Consider the following 21,861-nt stretch of genomic DNA (forward strand, 5'->3'; position numbering starts at 1 on the left):
ATAGAGTAGCAATACGTGTCAGTGATAATTCAGCACTGACAGAATTCTTGGGAAGTCCTGAAACTGTACCCGTTTCCACAATAAAGGGGCAAGCAAGCCTTGAAATGCCTATTAACATTTAATTTGAGCTTTGTCAACTTCCACTATTCTTTATTCTCTACTCTAGCTGCTTTTACGTTGTCTTTGTCTTACAATAGCTCCTCTTTCTTAATGCGTTCCTCTGTTGTTTTTTTATGTTCTCTTTTTAAAATTTTCCTTTCCACCTCCTTTTTTCTGCTTCAAGGAAAGAGGCCCCTTTTCCATTCCCCACCCCATTCTAAACCCATCTTTTCACCAGCCACCTTATCCTCTTCGTTCCACCATGTAAATATACAAACAAATACACATGGGCTCTTACATCCAGATGCCACTGCTGCAAACCAGGATGTTCGGAAGCAGAAGAATGCACCATTGCCATGAGAAGGCATGGTAAGAGCAGCCCTGGGTGTGTCTTCTTTTCTTTTCCATCAATTTGTCTGCCCTGTTCATTTGTTTATTTAAAATATTTTTATATTGCCTTTTGAGGCTAAGCTTCCTCAATGCAATTGACTTGTTTAACAAAAATGATAGATTCACAAATAACACAATTCAGATTTCATTAAAATATGTGAATAATGAACTGTTTGCTCCAGCAGCCTGTGTTCATTCTCTTTCTTTTTTTTATACATAATTAACTATTTTATTGTTAGGTTCTTGTGGGTTTTTTCGGGTTATAGAGCCATATTCTAGAGGCATTGTTCTAGAGGCATATTTTACTGTTGTTGTTTTGTCTTCAAGTTGTTTCTGATTTATGGCACCCTTAGGCTCCTTCCACACAGCTGAATAAAATCCCACGTTGTCTGATTTGAACTGAAATATATGGCAGTGTGGACTCAGATAACCCAGTTCAAAGCAGATATTGTGGGATTTTCGGCCTTGATATTCTGCGCTATATGGCTGCGTGGAAGGGCCCTGAGTCAGCAAGATTTGTCCAGGGCAAGAGGTTTGCTATTGCCTTTTTCCTAGGATGAGAGAGTGTGTTTGCTCAAGGTGGGTTCCGTGACTGAGTCCTGATCTACAGAGTCCTAGTCCAACATTCAACAATTACAGCATGCTATCTCACTGACCGCTTTCTCATCCATTTCATTTTTTTCTTCCCTTTACACCTTCCCCTCTCAAATTTTTGTTTTATTGTCAGTTCTCTTTCTCATAGATACAGCACTACCTACCATGTATACTGGGAGCCACTATTAGCATTTGTTGAAGTAAAAAGATGTGACACTAGAATATATATATATATATATATATATATATATATATATATATATTTAAAAACCCACACCCTCTGAAATGCTGTTTAATCCATTATTACTGAATAGAAGGAATGCAGCTCATTGATGACTTTGCCTATCAAAGGCTGTCCTCTCAAACTCTGTGACAAAGTAAAGCGAACCTTAGTCTAAGTAGCAACCAAGAGTCTAAATGGCAAGCCTGGAAGAGCTTAAAAGATGTGCAGTCAAGGGTTCATCTATTGTAGAATTAATGCAGCTTGACAATATTTTAATTGCCAGGGCTCAATGCTATAGAATCATGGGGTTTGTAGTTTGGTGAAGCACCTGAACTCTTTGCCAGAGTTTAGGTTCAGAGGCAAAAGACATAGGACTTCATCACACTAGAACAGTGGTTCCCAACCTGTGATCTGTGGACCACCAGTGGTCCGCAAGAACTAAAATATGGTCTGCGGCCTCACCATTACAGTTGCAACAAAAGCAACTTGTCTTGCGAAACTCTCTTATAGTGCTGAGGCTTATTAAAAACAGTTTTGTGTGTGTGAGCAGATAGCGACTACTGGATGGCATATGTTCTGGATCGGAAACTAGAGCTGATGTGGTCTTTCCCATGCAATATTCTTAAATAGCACCCCCAAATAACCACACCAAATCTAAAGTTGATCAAAAACGGATTCATAACCCTTTTGGTACTAATGCTGGTCAAAGTGGTCTCTAATCAAGTGGTCCCTGGTCAAAGTGGTCCCTGGTTAAAAACAAAAGATTGGGAACCACTGCACTAGAGCATCTATCCACTTTAAATCCAGTTGCTACTGTCTGCAGAATTCTGGGATTTGTAGTTCAGGGAGGAGCTTTTAAACTGCTCAGCCAGAGAGGTCCTGGTCCTCACTAAACTACAAATTCCAGAATTCTGCAGAAAGCAGCAATTGAATTTAAAATGGATAGATGCTCTAGTGCAGAGTTTCTCAAACTGTGCTCCTCCAGATGTTTCAGCTCCCAGAAATCCTGGCCCATTTATCAGGAATTGTGGGAACTGAAGTCTAAAGCATAGTTTGAGAAACACTGCTCTAGTGTGATGAAGTCCTTAGTTAAACCAAAACTCCCAGGATTCCATGGTATTGAACCTTGGTAGTGAAAGTGGTATCAAACGGCATTCATTCTACAGTGCTGATCCACCTGGATATGGAAGAAACCATCCATGGGATGATAATCACACAACTGCTCCACAAAGCTGGACTCCGTGAAAGAGTGGCAATAAGAAAACCATTGCTGAAACCAACGAATATTAAAGATTCTATGGAATTTGGGAGACAAAGCAAAGATGTGGGGAAAGATTTTCTGGTTTGATGGGACTTAAACTGAACTTTTGGGCCTTTCCACAAAACACTATGCAGGGCACAAAGCCAATAAAGTTCATTGCCATGAGAACAGCCCCTGTACAATGAAATATGGTGCTTGCATGTTGTGGGAATGTTTATCCTTGGCATGGATTCAGAAAATGATCAAGACTGAAGCAGGATGGGTAGAACAGAATGCAAAGCAATGCTAGAGGGTAAAATTGTTACTTATGCTAGGAATGTGAGGCCGGTATGGACAATGACTCCAAACATGCCAAGTACTTCTGGAGTGGCCTAAAATAATAACTGCCTGTCTAAGGATGCATCCACACAGTAGGATGAATGCATTTTCATGCCAGTTTAGCTACCATGGCTCAATACTATTCAATTCTGTGATATGTAGTTGGTGTGGCACCAGCACTATTTGGCAAACAAGGCCAAAGACCTTGGAAAACTTCAGCTCCCAGGATTCCATAGTACCGAACCATGACTAGAGTGGTGTCAAACTGCAGTGTAGATGCATCCTTAAAATGGGCCAGAAAAGCCCAGATCTCAGTCCAATTGTGGATCTGTCACAGGACTTGCATGCTGCAAATCATCAATACTCCTCATCTATCGTGACAGAGCTGGGGCAATTTCATTAAGAAAAACTGGTAAAAAAACAAGGGTCAAGATACACAAAGCTGATAGTTACAGCTACTCTACCCAAGACCTTTCTACCAAGTACTTGCACTTCCTGAGTTAAAAATATCTGACTTGCAAATGACTCATAGTTAAGCACGGGGGCAAGACAACAGGAAGCGAGAGAAATCTACCCCTAGGAAGGGAAATTCACCTCTAAAAGTGTTATCATAAGAAAAAGATGTCTCCACTGAAGCTTTCCACTACAAACCTTCCCCCCCCCCCCCCAAAATCCAGTTATCACAGGGACAAAAAGTGAACTGAAATCTTTTGAAGAGAAGCACTGACAGCAAAACAAACACAACAGGGGTATTAACCCTTCCTGATGCAATCCAAAGCTCATATATATGTATATTGCTTGAGTTATACTTTAAAAATCTACCTGTTTCGACTTACACACAAATTCTACTTAAAAACAAACCTACAGAACCTATCTTGTTTGTAACTTGGGGACTGCCTGTATTGGGGGTGGGTGAATATTTATGTAACCAAAAATGCCTTTGTTTATTTGACATCAGTGCTATAATTAAATCTTTGCACCTTCACAGTATCTTTTGTGCATGAAGTAGATAATAATGTAACTTCCAGGTTATAAAACAAAATAGTGAAAAGTCGAAGAGGGAAGGGAAAATATCTCTTCTTGGACTGTACTGTAGACACACCTATAGACAACTTGCTTTTTGGATTATATGCTGGGAGCACTTTTTAGACTATATGGTTATAGTACCAAAAGTAGTATTTTCAAATTCTATTCTGGGCACATCATGGTTAGTCTTGTGAAACAGTCAGTCCCAAGCCAGAATCTCACTTTTGGAAACAGGAGTGACAATCATTCTCTCACTTCATTCACACTACACCAGTGGTTCTCAAGCTGTGGGTCCCCAGATGTTTTGGCCTTCAACTCCCAGAAATCCTAACAGCTGGTAAACTGGCTTGGATTTCTGGGAGTTGTAGGCCAAAACACCTGGGGACCCACAGGTTGAGAACCACTGCACTAGAGAATCATGACAGTTTGGTATTTCTTTAACTATCATGACTACTTCCAATTGAATTCTGGGATACATAGTTAAGTGACATACTAAGTATTCTCTAATGTACTTATTTCAATGACAGCACTGAGTTTTATGTAGCGGATAATTCTAATTACCTTCCAAACGAAAAATCCTAGGATTTCATGGCATAGCCATTATGATTAAAGTGTTATAAGTGTGGATCTACCTATCCCTGGATGTTAGGAAGTGCAAGAAAAAGTTGCCATCTGTCTTCAACAATAGGAATATAAGTGTGGAGAGCAATCTGTGGTAAAGAAACACAGTGCCCCAGAATATGTCAGGATGGAGAGCTTGCCTTATTAATCCTCACCCAATCACTAGTGTATCTCTGGGATGGCCCACATCAAATTCTCAAAATGTCTAGGCTCTTCTAACTTCCAACATGGGAAGAGAAACCGGAGCTGCTCAGGTCAAACCATGATGATTTATAACAAGTCTGCTCTGTTTTATTTCCAAACAAGACATTTTCCATCTCTCAAGAAGGAAAGAGAATGCTCACCTCACCTTGTAAACATGTCAGAAAATGTAAACGGGACATAATATTTCCAGAAGAGCCTACCATTGTAAATACTAGGTGATGTTCATAAACATAGGTCAAGTTAGATGTCTGAAAAAGGCAAGAGCATGAAACTTGTTCTGCTGGAAGGAGTCAGCAACCAACGAGACCAAAAGGTACCACCATCACCAACAAAGTGTATGTTCCTATGTACCAGCTCTGCAGTATCTAAGGAAAGCAAAGTATTTCCATTCTCCTACTGGTCGGGAAGCTTAGCAAAGAGTGTATAATGTAGAGGTAGAGTATAGGTCTCACACCTAGCAGTTATATACAGTATATCCTAAAACAACAATCATTATTTTCTGGGGAAGGGTTCCTTATCAATCTTGGTGCAAACACTTAAGGCGGTGTGGAGAAGATGTGATCCTCAAGACTTTTGGACTCCAATATTAGCCAGTCTAGCCAATGGTCAGGGATTATTGAAATTGTAGTCAACACCATCGGGAGTGGGCATTGAATCCCCATTCTAGGCCACAATTTAGAGGAAACAGTCAGACGATAAAAGTAACTCCAATAATCCCTATACTTTGGCCATGCAACCTGGAACTTGAGGTTTGAAACCCTTGGAGAGATAAAGGTTCCCCTATTCCTATTCGTTACAAGAAGTACTGGCATAGGAGGAAATTTTTAGTGAAGAGATTGCAAAGGAACAAGAGAGCCACAGCTCATGTTCTCAACACGTTGTTGTTGTGTGCCGCCAAGTCCTTTATGACTTATGGCAACCCTAAGGCAAATGTATCATTGGGTTTTCTTGGCAGAATTTGTTTTAGGAAGTTGTCTTTCTTCTCCGCTGAGGGTATGAGACTTTCCCAAAGCAACCCAGTGGGTTTCCATGGCCTAGCAGGGATTCAAACTCTTCTTCAAATCCCTGTGTCCTAGTCCAGCACTCACATCAATTCAGTACACCACGCTGCCTCTCAACATATGCCAGATTCCAATGTTGTTTCTGCCATAAATTATTTTAAGAAACAAGCCACTATCATTGAGCCACTTTTCCTTACCTATAACAACAGAATGCTAACAACAGCAATCTGTTTTACCAGGGTATTGCAAAGGGTAGCCTAGGCTCCTTCTTCACTGGCCTATATCTCAGGATCTGATCTCAGATTATCTTCTTATCCCAGATTATCTGGCAGTAGAGACACATATAATGTAGTTCAAACCTGGGATCAGATTCTGGGATACAAGCACAATGTAGAAGGGGCCCTAGAAAATATACCATGTATACTCATTTTTATGTCGATTTATGTATATAAATCCAGAACAAGTTTGGGGGGCAAAACCATGGATTTTGATTAAACTGTGGATGATCAAAGAACTTTTCTCAGAGAAGAGAAAGTACCAATGCCATTACTTCTCCACCTAGGCACTGAAAAAGGCCAGAAGCGGCATCACAGTGGAGAGAGTATAGACGAAGACTGGTGCTTCTTTTAGGTTCTCCTGGGATGGACAAAGCTTTTGCCTTTCAGCAATCTATTTATAAGATGAAAGGAGTGGTTTCTTACCTTAGATAAGTCAGTCCAGGTTTTTTAAATGGAGTTTTTGATTTAAATGTCTAGATTTATACACGAGTATGTAGGGTTTGTTAGAATTATAAGATTTTTTTTCATGTCAGGAGTGACTTGAGAAACTACAAGTTGCTTCTGGTGTGAGAGAATTGGCCATCTGCAAGGACATTGCCCAGGGGACGCCAGGATGTTTTGATGTTTTACCATCCTTGTGGGAGACTTCTCTCATGCCCCCGCATGGGGAGCTGGAATTGACAGAGGGAGCTCATCCACAATATCCCTGGATTCGAAGCTGAAACCTGCCGGTCTTCAGTCGTGCCAGCACAAGGCTTTAACCCACTGCGCCACCAGGGGCTCCAATTATAAAATGAATGGAAAAGATTCTACCAAAGAGACCAAAAAGAACATGGCACAGGGTTGGACTTCATGGCCTTTTTGGTCTCTTCCAACTCTATCATTCTCTGATATTACGAATGCTTCAGGAGTAACACACAACACAAGAGAGGATGAGAGGGATGGCTAACTCACTGCATATGATAAAATGGCTAAGTCATACCCAGTCCATACCCATCTCCCAACCCAATACTTCAAGGAAATCATTCCAAAGAAAGAAAAATGCAGGCAGCATTGGGAGAGAGCATTCTCATCTTAGAATCTCAATACCATATAATACATTCTTTTTATAATGTATATAAGAAACAGGTGGAAAAATCAACAGTCATTGCTATCACACATTACCATGTCAAGAAGTTTCACTGTGACTGAAAAGCAAACAAAACTAATTGAATTGTGAAAGTGACAACTCTTTTACTGTTTTATTTTGTTTAACTGATCAATAGGTTTAAGGGAATATAAAACACGGATTAGGAGGAAACAGATACTTAGGATATAAAACACAGATTAGGAGGAAACCAACCCTTTGTAAAACTGTTATATGCTGATTAGTAATAATTTTACCAAAACTTTACATAATACCTTGAATTCTTCATTTTTAACAGTAGAAATAGAATAGATCTTTTTCCAATTTGAATTTTATTTGCAAAGTGTACAGTTTCTATTTGTTTTCTATCTTTTCTTTTTATCTGAAAGATAGCCCTTTCTTAGTCAAAATTAATAATACAAGCCAATATTAATCATATATCACAAAAGTAAGCTAGATATAAACTTTAGAAAAGACATCCATTTGATAGTAAAATGAGCATACCTGTTATAACCAATGATGAACATATTAATCATAAGCAAATATTTATTTTTTTGACTAGCAGCTGTCTCCCTATGAAGACAGAGCAAACAGCCTAACAGCCATTTTATAGGCTTGAGAAACTCACAGAAGAGATAAACTCTTGTGACCAGGCATGTAGCCGGGGGGGGGGGGGGGGGGGGCTTGAGGGGTTTCAGCCCCCCTCCCCAAATTCTCATGTTGGTCCATGAGAAGGCCTTACTGGGACATTATTTAAACTGTTATGCTTATTCATATCATGATCTGATCACCATGCTCAATATATCCCATATGCATGGGGGTATTGGGGTAAGGATACAAAATGTTTGCTAGGGTAGACCCTCTTTCACTCAGACTCAGCCCCCTCCCCGAATCAAACTCATTCCCCCCCCCCCTCCTGAATTAAAATCCTGGCTATGGGCCTGCTTGTGACAAACACAAACCATTTCAGGACCACAGTGAACCTTACCTATCCTGTTTGCAGATGAGCACAGTAAAAGCTTTTGAAGAAGAAAGTTTCTAGGGAGGAATTATGCTCTTCTAAACCAAGGCTACCTATGGTGGTTAGTATAGATTGCTATGCAAAAGGACCTTGTACCATCTTTGAAATTAATTGGGGGCTCTTCCACACAGCCATATAACTCAGAATATCAAGGCAGAAAATCCCACAATATCCGCTTTGAACTGGGTTATCTAGTCCACACGGCCATGTATTCCCGTTCAAAGCCAATAATGTGGGATTTTATTCAGCTGTGTGGAAGGGGCATGAGACAGGTTTGTAGAATAACATTTTGTAGACTGAGCCCACTGACTCAATATATAAATGCAACCTCTGTCTACAAGATCCCTTTGCCTACTAAAGTTTCCTAAATTTGTGCGAATAATTTCTACAACAGAGGGTTGGATTACCAGATTTTAAGGTGTTATCATTTCAAAACTCTGGGAACGAAACTCAAACTTCCCCATCACAACCCTTCTATGTCAATCATAAAGGAGAATTATGTTTAGCACAGTCTCTTTCCACATATGAGAGCATAGCATGGCAGTATTAGAAGTAAAGTATTCACTTAAAGTTTTCCCCAGAAGTACATCCTGTTGAACACTGCAGAGAATGGCACTGTTATTTCACTAATATTTTTCTCACCTTTTTCTTTCCCTCCCCATTTCAGTGGAAGATCAACACTGACAGCACATGTATTTGTTTCTTTGTCACAATGCATATTATAAACCTTTTCTTTTACTTACAATTATTGTTGAAGATGAAAGGATAATCATTAGGATGTTCCACATGGTCAGTAGTTGCCTGTTTCTTTCATCTCTCTCAAATACAGGATGCAAGGTTCCTTCAGCAAATTCTCTCAGGGCTTTTCATTCTTGGATTCCTTAGCATTCTGCATCCTGCGAACATCTGCTCCAAAGGAACAGCAGTACCTCTCTGGCTTTGCCAAAGCTGCAGGCACCTTTATGCCTCACTTTCCAGATGCCAGCCACCCTCTCTAATTATTCATTGTTATCGATCAGTCCTTTACGTTCCCACGGATAAGCCAGCGAAAGGTTCACAAACGAGACATCTGTTTCATGAAAGTAGAGATAAAACTGTCAAAAGGCAGATGGTTGTTGTGCCAGAACTTGGAAAGAGGAGATTGAATACACAGAAGATTTCTAGCTGGAAAACACAACTGTGGCCCAAGTGGATCTGTTAAAGTCTTGCCCACAATGTGCATCCCTAGGGAGGACAAGTGAGCTTCTACTGAAGTGTAAGTTCAATAGTTGTAAAACTAGGCAGGACTAAGCTTGAGTGGGTGGATATAGCATATGACCCACTGTCCACTCCCCCAAGGGAACTGATACAAGTATAAACACATTTATATCAGCACCTATATGGATCCCTGGGTAACAATAAAACCTGAGCTGCTACACATGCAGCCCACATGCATCAGGAGTATTCAGAAGCAAGTGTTACTGGATTCAATGGGACATTGTTTTAGATGGGCGTGCAAAAAAATGCATCTTTATTTTATTTGTTTTATTTTACAGAACAACACTGACATTCTGGTAAATACACTCAGATTGGTTTATAGAAATCAATTATGTAATGCATTAGCATCTCAAACCTCCATATAGATTATCTTGAGTGGGGATGTTTTCAGAGTCCTTAGTTTGAAAATGTCCCTGTTTCCGACAAGAGTGTCTTTCGTCGGAAATGGGAGTCCTTAGTCTTCTAGTTTCCAACAAAAGACATTCACTAATTGCATTTAGAATATGATACAACTTTTTATTTTTTTTAAAAAAAGATAGCTGCCTAAGCAGCCCATTTGATCTACCCAGGATGACATATTCCCACTGTTCTTACATATTGACTTTCCAGATATCTGATCTGTCATAAATGCTAATTTGCTGTGAGGCAATGCAACAAATGAAGCTGGTGGTGAAGAATTAAATTGAATGTATTCCTGATCTTAAAATGCTAAAAAGCTGTATCAGTTGCACTCTGATTGATCTCATATATATGTTTACATACCCACTTCCTCCTCTTGAACTGGGATCATTTGCTCATTTAAACATTAGAGACAATCAAAATGTTATTATCTACCACGCTCGAAAGGTCCAGAAGTTCTCCAATTCTCCAATCTTTTGGAAAAGTTTTTTCTGATTTTCAAAGTAATTGTTGCATCCACATCTCTTATCTAGAGTGTCAAAACATTTTTGATTCATTTGGTGAAAAAGAGAAGTCCACGAGACCCTACTTGATTATCTACTTTTTGTTTGCTTGAGATCTCTTTCCAAAATGTTAATTTTATTAGTCATGTATCAATAATCATTGATACAACATTCATCCCTCCAGAATATCAGGGCAAAAAATTCCCACAATATCTGCTTTCAACTGGGGTATCTGAGGGCCCTTCCACACAGCCCAATCTCCCAGAATAGGCAAAAAAAAATCCCACTATATATGCTTTGACCTGGGTTATCTGAATCCACACACAGATACAGTAATGTGGGGTTTTCTGCCTTGATATCCTGGGATATAGGGGTGTAGCAAGCAACCAATAGCAAGCAACCCAATCCTTTCTGCGCCGAGTTGAAGCAACAAGGTAAACTCTTTAGAGAGGGTGAATCCAGGGGAGGGGGAAGAAAACCGCTGTGAAATTGGTGGCCCAAGTTTCACAGCTCCGCCCCCCCCCCCCCAATCGGACAATGGTACGGTCCAGAGCCCGCTCCTTCCCTTTTGCGGCTTGGAAGGAAGGGGAGGGTTGGCGGCAGGGGTCGCCTAGCAACGGGGCGGAGAGGGGCGGGGCGGAGGCACGCGGGCGGCTGGAGCAGCAGAACCCCGGGTGCTGCCCCCAGGCTTCCCTCCTCGCCTCCTGCCCCATCGATGGCTTGCCTGGCCTAGAGGGCTGCCTGCCTGCCTGCCTGCGGCCGGGGCAGGTGAGCCTGGCAGCGGGGGAAGGGAGGCTAGGCTGGGCTGGGCTGCCCTTGTTGTAGGCACCCTTGGAGTGTGGGACTGAGCTTGGCTTCAGCTGGAGTCCCACAAGTAGCAACTCGGGAGTTCTGAAAGAAGATTAAGTTGAGATCTGCAAGGAAGGGAGGCCTAAATATCCCTCAAGCAGGACTGGGCCAACTTGGGCCCTCCCTCCAGTAGGGGAAACTGTAGACACCATCATGTAGGCCAGCCATGGGCCAACTTGGGCCCTCCCTCCAGGTGTTTTGGACTTATTTATTTATTTATTTAGGAGCCCCCGGTGGCGCAGTGGGTTAAAGCACTGAGCTGCTGAGCTTGTTGATCGAAAGGTCGCAGGTTCGATTCCCGGGAGCGGTGTGAGCTTCCGCTGTCAGCCCTAGCTTCTGCCAACCTAGCAGTTCGAAAACATGCAAATGTGAGTAGATCAATAGGTACCGCTGTAGCAAGAAGGTAACGGCACTCCATGCAGTCATGCCGGCCACATGACCTTGGAGGTGTCTACGGACAATGCTGGCTCTTCGGCTTAGAAATGGAGAGGAGCACCACACCCCAGAGTCAGACATGACTGGACTTAATGTCAGGGGACTACCTTTACCTTTACCTATTTATTTATTTATTTATTATTTGAACTTATATGCCGCCACTCCCCTGGGGCTCGGAGCGGCTTACAAGAACGGCTAAAATCTAACAAAATTTAAAAGCAATTTAAAACAATTTAAAAACAGCAATATCAAACATTAAAAGCCTGTCGAAACAGGTATGCCTTACATGCCCTACAGAAAGCTGGTAAGTCCCGCAAGGCACGGACTTCAGGTGGCAGAGTATTCCAGAGTGATGGTGCCACTGCTGCGAAGGCTCTGCGCTGGTTGCTGTTAGACACAAGGTCTTGACACTGGGAATTTCCAATAGATTGTGGTCCTCAGAATGGAGGGATCTCTGGGGTTGGTAGGGGGTGAGGCGGTCCCTCAGGTACATCGGCCCCAGACCATGCAAGGCCTTAAAGGTGAGTACCATCACTTTGAAAGTGATCTGGTGCTCAATTGGTAACCAATGCAGCTGTAGTAAGATTGGTGTTATGTGGCATCTCATCGGAATTCCCGCAAGAAGCCGGTAGGCTGTTAGGAATGGTGGGAGTTGAAGTCCAAAACACCTGGAGGGAGGGCCCAAGTTGGCACATGCCTGGCCTACATGATGGTGTCTACAGTTTCCCCTACTAATATAATAATAATATGATATTATAATTATATATTTATATTACATGTAATATTACTAATAATATTACAATATAATGGTATAGTACAATGTAGTAATATTTAATACTGATATTGTACTATGTTGATATTTTTATATATATATATATATATCTTGTAAGCTGCTCTGAGTCCCCTTTGGGGTGAGAAGGGCGGCATATAAATGTCATAAATAAATAAATAATATTCAAACTGGACTTGCAGTAAATGTGTCAGTGCTGAAGTACGTTTAAGGGGTTATTTAGTTCGTATTTATTGTATTTATACCCACTTTTCCCCTAAGATTTGCTCAGTGGGGTCCCAGCAAGCGCTGGGGATCTGAAAGAGAACAAACCATTTATTGGGTTGTTCTAGGTTTTTCGGGCTATATGGCCATGTTCTAGAAGCATTCTCTCCTGACGTTTTGCCTGCATCTATGGCAACATCCTCAGAGGTTGTGAGGTCTGAGAATGCTTGCCATAGATGCAGGCAAAATGTCAGGAGAGAATGCTTCTAGAACATGGCCATGTAGCCTGAAAAACCTACAACAACCCACTGATTCCAGCCATGAAAGCCTTTGACAATACGTTAAACCATTTATTTATTTATTTACCTGTCTTGTTACCCTTATACCCCACCTTTCTTCCATCACCCTTCTGTAATTACATTAATGTTGAGGCCTTTGTGGCCAAGTGAGGATTTGAATCTGGATCTTCTCAGTTCTAATATAATACTCTGATCGCGACACAATTCCAGCTTATGTGAGCCAAGGTCCCCAAATACGTTTAGTGTTAGTCCTGAAACATTAAGATAACTTAATTTACAAAGTGGATTGTCTTAATAACAGACTTGAACCAGAATATTATTCATCAAGGAATGGGACAAACGAATTCAAAATGTTTATTGTTAGTACAGTACATAATCTGAAATATGCTTCCAACTCTTGAACATTCTTCATTATCTAGTGACTAATGTTCCTGCAAAGGATTGTTGCCTTGTCAGGGTGCTTGGTGGGATTTGAAGTCCAAAACACCTGGAGGGAGGTCCCAAGTTGGTCCATGACTGCCCTCAGGGCACCTGATTTTGTTTGATCTTGGAAGCTAAGCAGGGTCAGCCGTGGTTCATACTTGGATGGGAGACTGCCAACCTTACAGGGTGCTGTGGGCTGTATTTCAGAGCTAGCAAAACCAGCATGGCTGCCAGGGCAAGCAGCATCTCTGGTATCTTCCACCATCCACTGCTTTGCCCCTCCTTAACATTTTCTTTAGTCACAGAGATCTGTGCATTAATACTGTTAGCTTTGAGGCATCGTAAGGGTTTGTGGTGCTCCCTTACCCTTCCATTGCATTTTCTGTTGAATTTTGGCAGCAGTGATGGATCTTGGAAAAAGAGTTTTATGTGTTGTTGAAGGCTTTCATGGCCAGAATCACTGGGTTGCTGTGAGTTTTCCAGACTGTATGGCCATGTTCCAGAAACATTATCTCCTGATGTTTCGCCCACATCTATGGCATATCCACAGATGTATAAACCTCACTTCCCTAGTTTCCGACAGACCTCACAACCTCTGAGGATACCTGCCACAAATGTGCATGAAATGTCAGAAGAGAATGCTTCTGGAACATGGCCATACAGCCCGGAAAACTCATACCAACCCAAAAAGTGTTTTGTTTTGCATAGCATTTATTTATTTGCCAAAAGCAACTTCCATCCAGACTCTGTACCTTCTAGACTCTTTCGAATTCACTTGGCTGGTGCTTTCCCAAACTGAGGATATAACCTCTGAAGGATGCTTCCTCCATGCCTTGCCCCACCTTGCAAAGTTTCCAACCCTAATTTGTGGCTTAAGATTCTTTGGTGAGTTTCCACAAGTGATATTTATATTTGGATAACTGTGCTTATTTCAAATGGTCCTGTAATCCCTCTTAGCTCCTGTTATGTTTCACATCTGTCTTGATTAAATAAACAGCTCATTCTAAAGTTATTTGAAGCAGAGAACTGAAATGCCAGGGTTGTTGTTCTAATATAAGAATGTTTAGCAGATTAAGAAAGATGCATTTAATAATTGCCAGAAGAAAAAAAAAGTTGACTAAATGCAACAAAAATAATCAGGTGGACCTCAAGAATGAGCTGTATTACATTTCAGAAGGAATTCTGTGGGTGGAGAAAATAAACTTCAGTACAGAACGTTCATTTAGTCATTATGTGTTTTTTTTTTACTACAGGAAAATAGGTAAAACAGGATCCTTTTCTATAGCACAGGTGTATGTTCTTATGTTGGGAGTCCATGCAGTGTAGTGGTTTGAATGTTGGACTAAGGAATTGTCCACACTTTCAAAAACACCCAAATGAAAGGCCGATTGATGTTTTTCAAAGGAATATCTTTAAACTGGCAGAATAGACATTAAGATGATAAGTAAAGGTAAAGGTTTTCCCCTGATATTAAATCTAGTCTTGTCCGACTGTGGGGGATGGTGTTCATTTCAATTTCTAAGCTGAAGAGCCGGTGTTGTTCATAGACACCTCCAAGGACATGTGGCCAGCATGACTGCATGGAGCACCATTACCTTCCCGCAGAAGCGGTAGCTTTTGATCTACTTACTGTTGCATGTTTTCGAACTGCTAAGTTGGCAGAAGCTGGGGCTAATAGCGGGAGCCCACACCACTCCCCAGATTTGAACCTGCAATATTTAAGTCGTGTCTGACTGTGGGGTGGTGCTCATCTCCATTTCTAAGCTGAAGAGCTGGCGTTGTCCATAGACACCTCCAAGGACATGTGGCCAGCATGACTGCATGGAGCACCATTACCTTCCCGCAGAAGTGGTAGCTATTGATCTACTCACATTTGCATGTTTTCGAACTGCTAAGTTGGCAGAAGCTGGGGCTAACAGTGGAAGCTCACCCCGCTCCCTGGATTTTGGTCAGCAAGTTCAGCAGCTCAGCAGTTGATAAATGAGATTAAATATATGCAAGCATTAAGTGTGGATGTCGGGACAAAAATCCTAGTTATATATATATACCAATGAAATCAGAGCTAGCAGCAACTGATCAAGGAAAGGATCTCAGGAATGTGATACAGCAAAAAATTAAATTGCTAATATCATGTTGCATGTGTGTGCCTTCAAGTCAGTTGTCAATTTATGACAGCCCCATGAATTTCACTAAGCCCCTTTCTACGCTGCTATATAAAATCCAGATTATCCAGAGTCATATAATTCAGTTCAGAGCAGATTATGTGGATTATCTACTTTGATAATCTGGATTATATGTCAGTGTGGAAGGAGCCAAAGTTTTCTTGGGCAAGGAGATTTTACCAGCTCCTTCCTCTGAAATGTAGTTTATATCACCAGCTATGCATATATGGTCTCTCATCCAAGTACTAACCAATGCTGAGTCTACTTAGCTTTCAAGATTAAACAGAATCTGGTGCCTTTAGGATATTTAATTCCATCTGTGTATGGGATATCCATATTGACCACTGCTACTTCTGCATTTTGACCACAGGGACTGACCATTTTGAAACTTACAAGGAAATAGCTTCTCCAAAAGGATGGAGGTGGTGGAAACAGCCCAGTCTGACTTCAACAACATCAAAGGATCCTGTAGGAAAACGGAGTCTCTTCTTTTAAACAACTTGGTGGAAGAGCCTAAGAAAGGAGCTTATGTTCCCAACCACCTTCTGGAATCTAGTAAGTAATTGATTCAATACTCCCTGTCAAAAAGAGTAGTTTCTTATAGACTCTTATTCACATAAGTTGTATCCAGAAGTACACTGTATCATGAAGTACATCTTCTTGTGTTTTTGTTTCATCTCTTGCATTCTAAGCCTTCAACACATTAAAAAAGAAACATTATTGTTCTGTATTAAACAATGATAAAAAACATAGTAGTGCAGTTGTGGCCTAACATTGGAATCTAGTTGAGAGAAAAAACAGAGCACCAACCTCAGGATAGTTCTAAGCTTGTCTTGATCCCTTCCACACAGCTGAATAAAATCCCACATTATCTGCTTTAAACTAGAATATATGGCAGTGTGGACTCAGATAACTCAGTTCAAAGCATATATTGTGGGATTTAATATTCTGGGTTATATGGCTGTTTGGAACTGCCCCTAGGTGGAAAGTGTAGATGATTAATGGAGGTCACTTCTAATTCATCCCAATGTGCAACTTGTTTTCAATGCTTGAGCAGCGTCATACACCATTTTGTGCAAAGATGATGCTGTGCTATACAAACTATGGCACCGTGCTATCTAAAATAAAACTGAACCTCACTGAAAGAAATGGAACAAATTAGCTGCTATTAACTTTAATTGGGGTAATCTTTTATTGGGTAATCAGTGTGTTATTTATTGCTTAAACTTCCTGAGATGTCTTCCCTTTAATTTCAGAGATATATACAAAGCTTTTAAGAAATGATGTCATTCAGGCAAAACCTGCCATAATGCATTTTGGAGGATATGAAATAGAAAAACATCATCAACAAGTCCTGGTAGGTATTGAAATTGTTCTTTGAAATGAGATCATGTACAGTTGTTCCTCCGCTTTCTTGGTTTTCACACTTGTGTTTTTGGTTATTTGCAAACTTGTACCTCCCCCTCCCCCTCCTGAAGATGGGGCTGCTGTACGAACATTCATCCAGCAGCAGCCTTATCCTCAGAAAGTGAGGAGGGTATGCCGTGTGTTTCTGTTACATCTACTATTTTCCTTCCTTTGTCAAGGCAAAACAAAATATGGGAAGAGGAAGATCCAGCCCTGTGCGCCATTTCACTTATCCTGCAGATCCAGCTTTTTTTTCTGTGTGTCACAAGCATCTGTTTTGCTTGGACAAATGAAGGGAGGTTGTGGGGGCAAAGGGGAACACACAGTGCACAGAACTGGTACCAGATCTACAGGATAAGTGATGTTACGGACACGTACAGGGCCGGTTCCTCCTTCATTTCCCATTTCCTGGGTGCCTCTGTTTTCTCTGGTACCTCTCTTCTTTTGCTTGGCTGAAACAGATACTTGAGGCACATAGGAAGAAGAGGAGTGTTGTGGCTCAGCGAGTGGCAGAGGATTCTTTTGATGTTTCAGAGGATGGGTGAGTTGATGGGTTTCAAAGCGATGAGTCTGTCGATGCTAGAAGAGAATTGCAGACAGTTGAGGATGATGTTTTGTATTCCAGTGAAAGTGAAACCAGTTGTCTTGGGAAACAGCCTCCGGCTGATTGGGAGTTTTCCCAAGAAGCCAGATTAGGTTTGAGAATGGAGGGAGTGAAAAATTAGATGTTTTGATAGAATCCGTGAGAAGGCCTTAAAGCCCAAGTGTGTTCAGCATGATCTCATGACTACGTGGTAGGGCTTAAATTAAGTGGTGTTTGCTTTACGCCTCTCAAAGGAGACAACGTTGCCATAAGGATGGCTTTCCTGTCTCAGCTCTCGAGTTCATGATTCAAGTTTCCTGTTTTTGCCTTTGTTCCTTGGAAAAAGTTCCTGTTTTCATGCTTATAGATTTATGTTTGAATGACTTCTGTGGGTTTTGACTCTCTTGACTTTTAGGTACTATGACATTTCTGGATAGCTGCTAGTTTGTATTTTCTACTCTGCTACCCTTTTAGGAAATGCTCTTTTCCCCTTTGTATATGCTTTATTTAATACACCTTTGGAGATAGTACTACTGGACTCTGGTGTCATGCTGGGTGAATAGGTGTTTCAAGGCTAGAGTGCAACAGCTAGGCCCACACCAATTCACTTACCCTGCAAATCTGGCTCCTTGTCCTCTCCCCATGTGCCACGAGTGTCTGTTTCACCTGTGCAAAGGAGGGGGGGGGGGGGGGTTGCAGAGGAGCAGAAACACATGGCACTTAGGAGAAGGAAAAGGAACCAAATCCGCATGTTAAGTAATGTTGCGCAGAACTGGTTCTTCTTTTTCATCGTGTTTGTCACGTATTTCTGTTTTCCCTGGTACCTCCTTTCCTTTGTCCAGGTGAAACAGACACTCACTTCATGCAGAAAGAGGAAAAGGAGCCAGGATCCACAGGGTAAATAAAGTGACACATGGGACCTGTTTCTCCTCCTCTTTCCCCACTGTATCCCCTCTAGGAATTACAACAGTGGTATCCCACCCCCACCCCCACCCCACACACCAATATATTCATGGTTTTCCCACTTTTTGCAGGGGGACTGCACCCCTAACTCCCACAAAAGTAAAAAGACAACTGTAAATGTGCACAGTATCCACACTTTTTACATTTACCTTCATCACCATTTAATGACATACTTAGAGAAAATATTGTTGTGTTGTTCTGTTTTTTCAATGTAGTTTTTTGTTGGCTTATTTTGTTCTACAGAAACTTGTAAATATTTCTGCTGATCTTATAAACATCCATATTCTTCCACCAGAGACAAAGTACTTCAAAATCAAATATGCCAAAACTGTAAGTCTCAGTTGTAGCCTTCACATTTAATCTTATTTATTTGTTTGTTTGTTTATCTGAATTTCATTGCACTGAAATTCAAGTGGTTTGAGAGTACTTTTTGAAAAATTGTTCTGTCTTTTTAAAAAATTAGTATCGACTTGTCCCCGGATTATCTTTTACAATTATGGTTGATTTCTGTCCTGATGAATGGCGATACTATTACGATTGCATCCGAATCCATTCTCAGGTAAGATGCATATGTGCTGCTCCCTCTTCATCTTATATAAGTGAAAATATACAGGGTTAGTCAAAATGCATAGGCCAATAAGCCATTCAATTGAATGGCTTATTGGCCTATGCATTTTGACTAACCCTGTATAATATATAATACAGAACAACTTCCATATGGAGGGGAAAATTTGTTCCTAAACTTACTCAGCAAACAGGAAACCCAAAATAATAGTAAGCTCAATTGAAGTGAATGACTTTTGCTGGAAGTTTCCAAAGGTATTATCTATAGAAATTCACCTGGGCCTCCAGAGTGACTCTTATGATAACTTCTCATAATAGACCACCTTGTAAACCTATCTTCAAGACCGCATCTCCTTCTGTGAACCAGTGCGGGTGCTAAGATCTGCCATGGAGGCCCTCCTCTCAGTCCCACCTCCGCCTCAAACACAGTTGGGAATGAGAGAGAGGGCCTTCTCGGTGGTGGCTTTGGAATGCCCTCCCTAAAGAAATTAGGGTAGCCCCTACTCTCCAAGTTTCCCAGAAACACCTAAAAATGTGTCTTTTAAAACAAGCTTTTGACCATGTTTAGGGATTATAGCCTATATTTGATGACTTAGTGCTCACTTCCACACATTATGGGAATTGATATTGTACACAGCCATTATTTGTGTAATTTGCTGGGGTTTATAATATCTTTCAAATTGAAAGTGGTTTTATTGCTGTTTTAAGTATAATTGGGTCAAATTTATTGTTACTAATTTTATCTTTCTGCATTTTTCTGTATTTGTATTTTGTTGCACTATTGGGTGCTTTCTGTGAGCCGCCCCTAGCCCCTTCAGGGTGATGGTGGCGGGATACAAATAAAGTTTTATTATTATTTTATTATCACCTGGAGGATCTAGAAAATTCCTAGACATTTTTTGTCTAATGCAGGTAGGTGAACCCATAGATAGCGGTCCCACAAAAACAGTGGGTTGTATTGTACTTTATCACATGCACAGATGATAGATGTTCCAACCCATGTACATAGGTACTAACCAGTCTTATTTGGCATAACCCCTAAATCTCTTTCCCATTGTCCTGCTTAGTAGGAATGGAGGCATCTATATTATTTATTATGTGCCAGATGCTTTAAAAAATAAAAAAAATGTAGACCACATAACCCTGACGCTTGTAACCAAACTGCACAGGAATCATTAAATAGTTATCACCACCCCCTCAAATAATATTTATTTTTACAATAGTCTGTACAATTTTCTTCTTGTTTATTCCCCCAGGGAGACGACACACTGCTGATTCCCCTGCATGCCTATCCTGTGATGAATACTGTAGACTTTCCATCCTACATCAATTTGTCTGATGTTCCCCTGGGACAGAGGCAAGCAACTGTTATAGCAATGATTTGTTATTGTAATTTGTTTATTTTGTGATTGCTAACATTAATTAGCATAATGTGAACTTGGAGGTTTAGGTGGACACAAAGGACACCTTTTCTTAATGTCATATTAACCCAATCAGCAATTATAATTACAACCGATTTTGCTATAACAATATTTGTAAATTTTTCTTTTAGTGAAATATTGTGGAATATTTTTAATTTTTATAAGCTTATTTACAGCAGGTGGACTTTTCAGAATCTAATGAGATTTCTGTGAGGCAGTGTAATTCTTCTACCGGGATTAATTGCTGTTGCGGTCTTGTTGTGTAAATGTTCTCCATCTGGACATAGCTAATCTCTAGAAACATAGGAAGCTGCTTTACATCAATGCCCTTCTGAGAAAGTTGTGCTACAGCTGCCATCTTTACCAACAATCTTGGGAGGTGTGATGGATTTGATATTTGGTTTTCTTCAAAATTCAGGTTTTTTCTTTCTTCACCTGTCCTAAGAGCTGTGCTCAGTTCCTCTTATCCTGTCTGCCCATGTTTGCTTTGGTTATGATTGCAACCTGAATTAGGAAATGTTGAAAACCTATTAGTGATCCTCCGTATTACTTTTCTTAAAAAATCCTCCGTATTACTTTTCTTAAAAAATCCAACTGCTTTAAAAATACATTTCTTGGAAATATGGCACAGAAACTACATTCTTTCCTAATCAGCTGGACAGAATTTTTTAGACAAAGGGTTTACAGAACGTAGGGACTGTTTTAGTAAAATACATATACTTTTAACATAGTTGAACATATACAGTGCTTTTCTGAACATGTTTGTTTGTCTATTTTCTGGAGCCAGACATTAACAAATCATTATCTTTATAGATAAGTGCAGCTTTTGTAAAATGCGCACAGAATCATGTGTCTTAATTCAGTTGTCAAACTACGGTTGACCATCTGAATCAATGGAAATGTATATAAGTGTTGATTTACCAAATTTTCATTGATTCAACTGATCTGTTCTAATTGATTTTGGAAAGGCATAACTTTTTAGAGATCATAACCTTTTGGAAAACTAGAATCTCCATAACCATTTGGAAGTGTGACCCTTTTTGGAGTTCAGTCAGCATTCACACTATTTGTAATAATCATAACCTTTTGTAAAGTATGATCTTCCTGAGAAGAGTTAAAAACTCACTTGAGTTAATCTTCTCCTTAGTGGTAAATATCCACTAGTATTCATGCAAGGCAATTTAGTTTTCTCAGTTGTTAGACTGATATATCTGGTTTTCTCTTTGAACTGTTAGGAACAAAGATATGCCAATGCATAAAATATATAGATGTTCAGAAGTGCTGTTTCAATTGCCCAAAAAATCCTACTTTCCCATAAAATATATTACTTTTAAACCAGGCTCCCAAGAGACCAAAAAATAAGTAGTCTTCATTAAAAGTTAGCATCATTGATTTACTTACAAAACTTCTTGTATTCAGCATACAGGTGCATTGCTTATT

At 40.4% G+C, this 21,861-nt stretch overlaps 2 protein-coding genes across 2 annotated transcripts in view; one reads left to right on the forward strand and one right to left on the reverse strand.

Annotated features, from left to right (window-relative positions):
- The window catches only part of SCTR (secretin receptor), a 30,080-nt gene extending 29,629 nt beyond the window's left edge, over positions 1–451 (reverse strand). Inside the window, exon 1 of the mRNA XM_060760701.2 lies at positions 398–451. Coding sequence (XP_060616684.2) covers positions 398–451 — 54 coding nt within the window. The remainder of the gene's footprint in view (positions 1–397) is intronic.
- A 10,479-nt stretch (positions 452–10,930) lies between these two features.
- The window catches only part of CFAP221 (cilia and flagella associated protein 221), a 32,937-nt gene continuing 22,006 nt past the window's right edge, over positions 10,931–21,861 (forward strand). The window contains exons 1-6 of the mRNA XM_060775419.2: positions 10,931–11,089; positions 15,854–16,038; positions 16,740–16,840; positions 18,680–18,766; positions 18,900–18,995; positions 20,257–20,357. Coding sequence (XP_060631402.2) covers positions 15,900–16,038; positions 16,740–16,840; positions 18,680–18,766; positions 18,900–18,995; positions 20,257–20,357 — 524 coding nt within the window. The 5' untranslated portion in view covers positions 10,931–11,089; positions 15,854–15,899. The remainder of the gene's footprint in view (positions 11,090–15,853; positions 16,039–16,739; positions 16,841–18,679; positions 18,767–18,899; positions 18,996–20,256; positions 20,358–21,861) is intronic.

Source organism: Anolis sagrei, chromosome 1 (genome assembly GCF_037176765.1).
Source record: "Anolis sagrei isolate rAnoSag1 chromosome 1, rAnoSag1.mat, whole genome shotgun sequence".
In the NCBI taxonomy this organism is placed as follows: Eukaryota; Metazoa; Chordata; class Lepidosauria; order Squamata; family Dactyloidae; genus Anolis; species Anolis sagrei.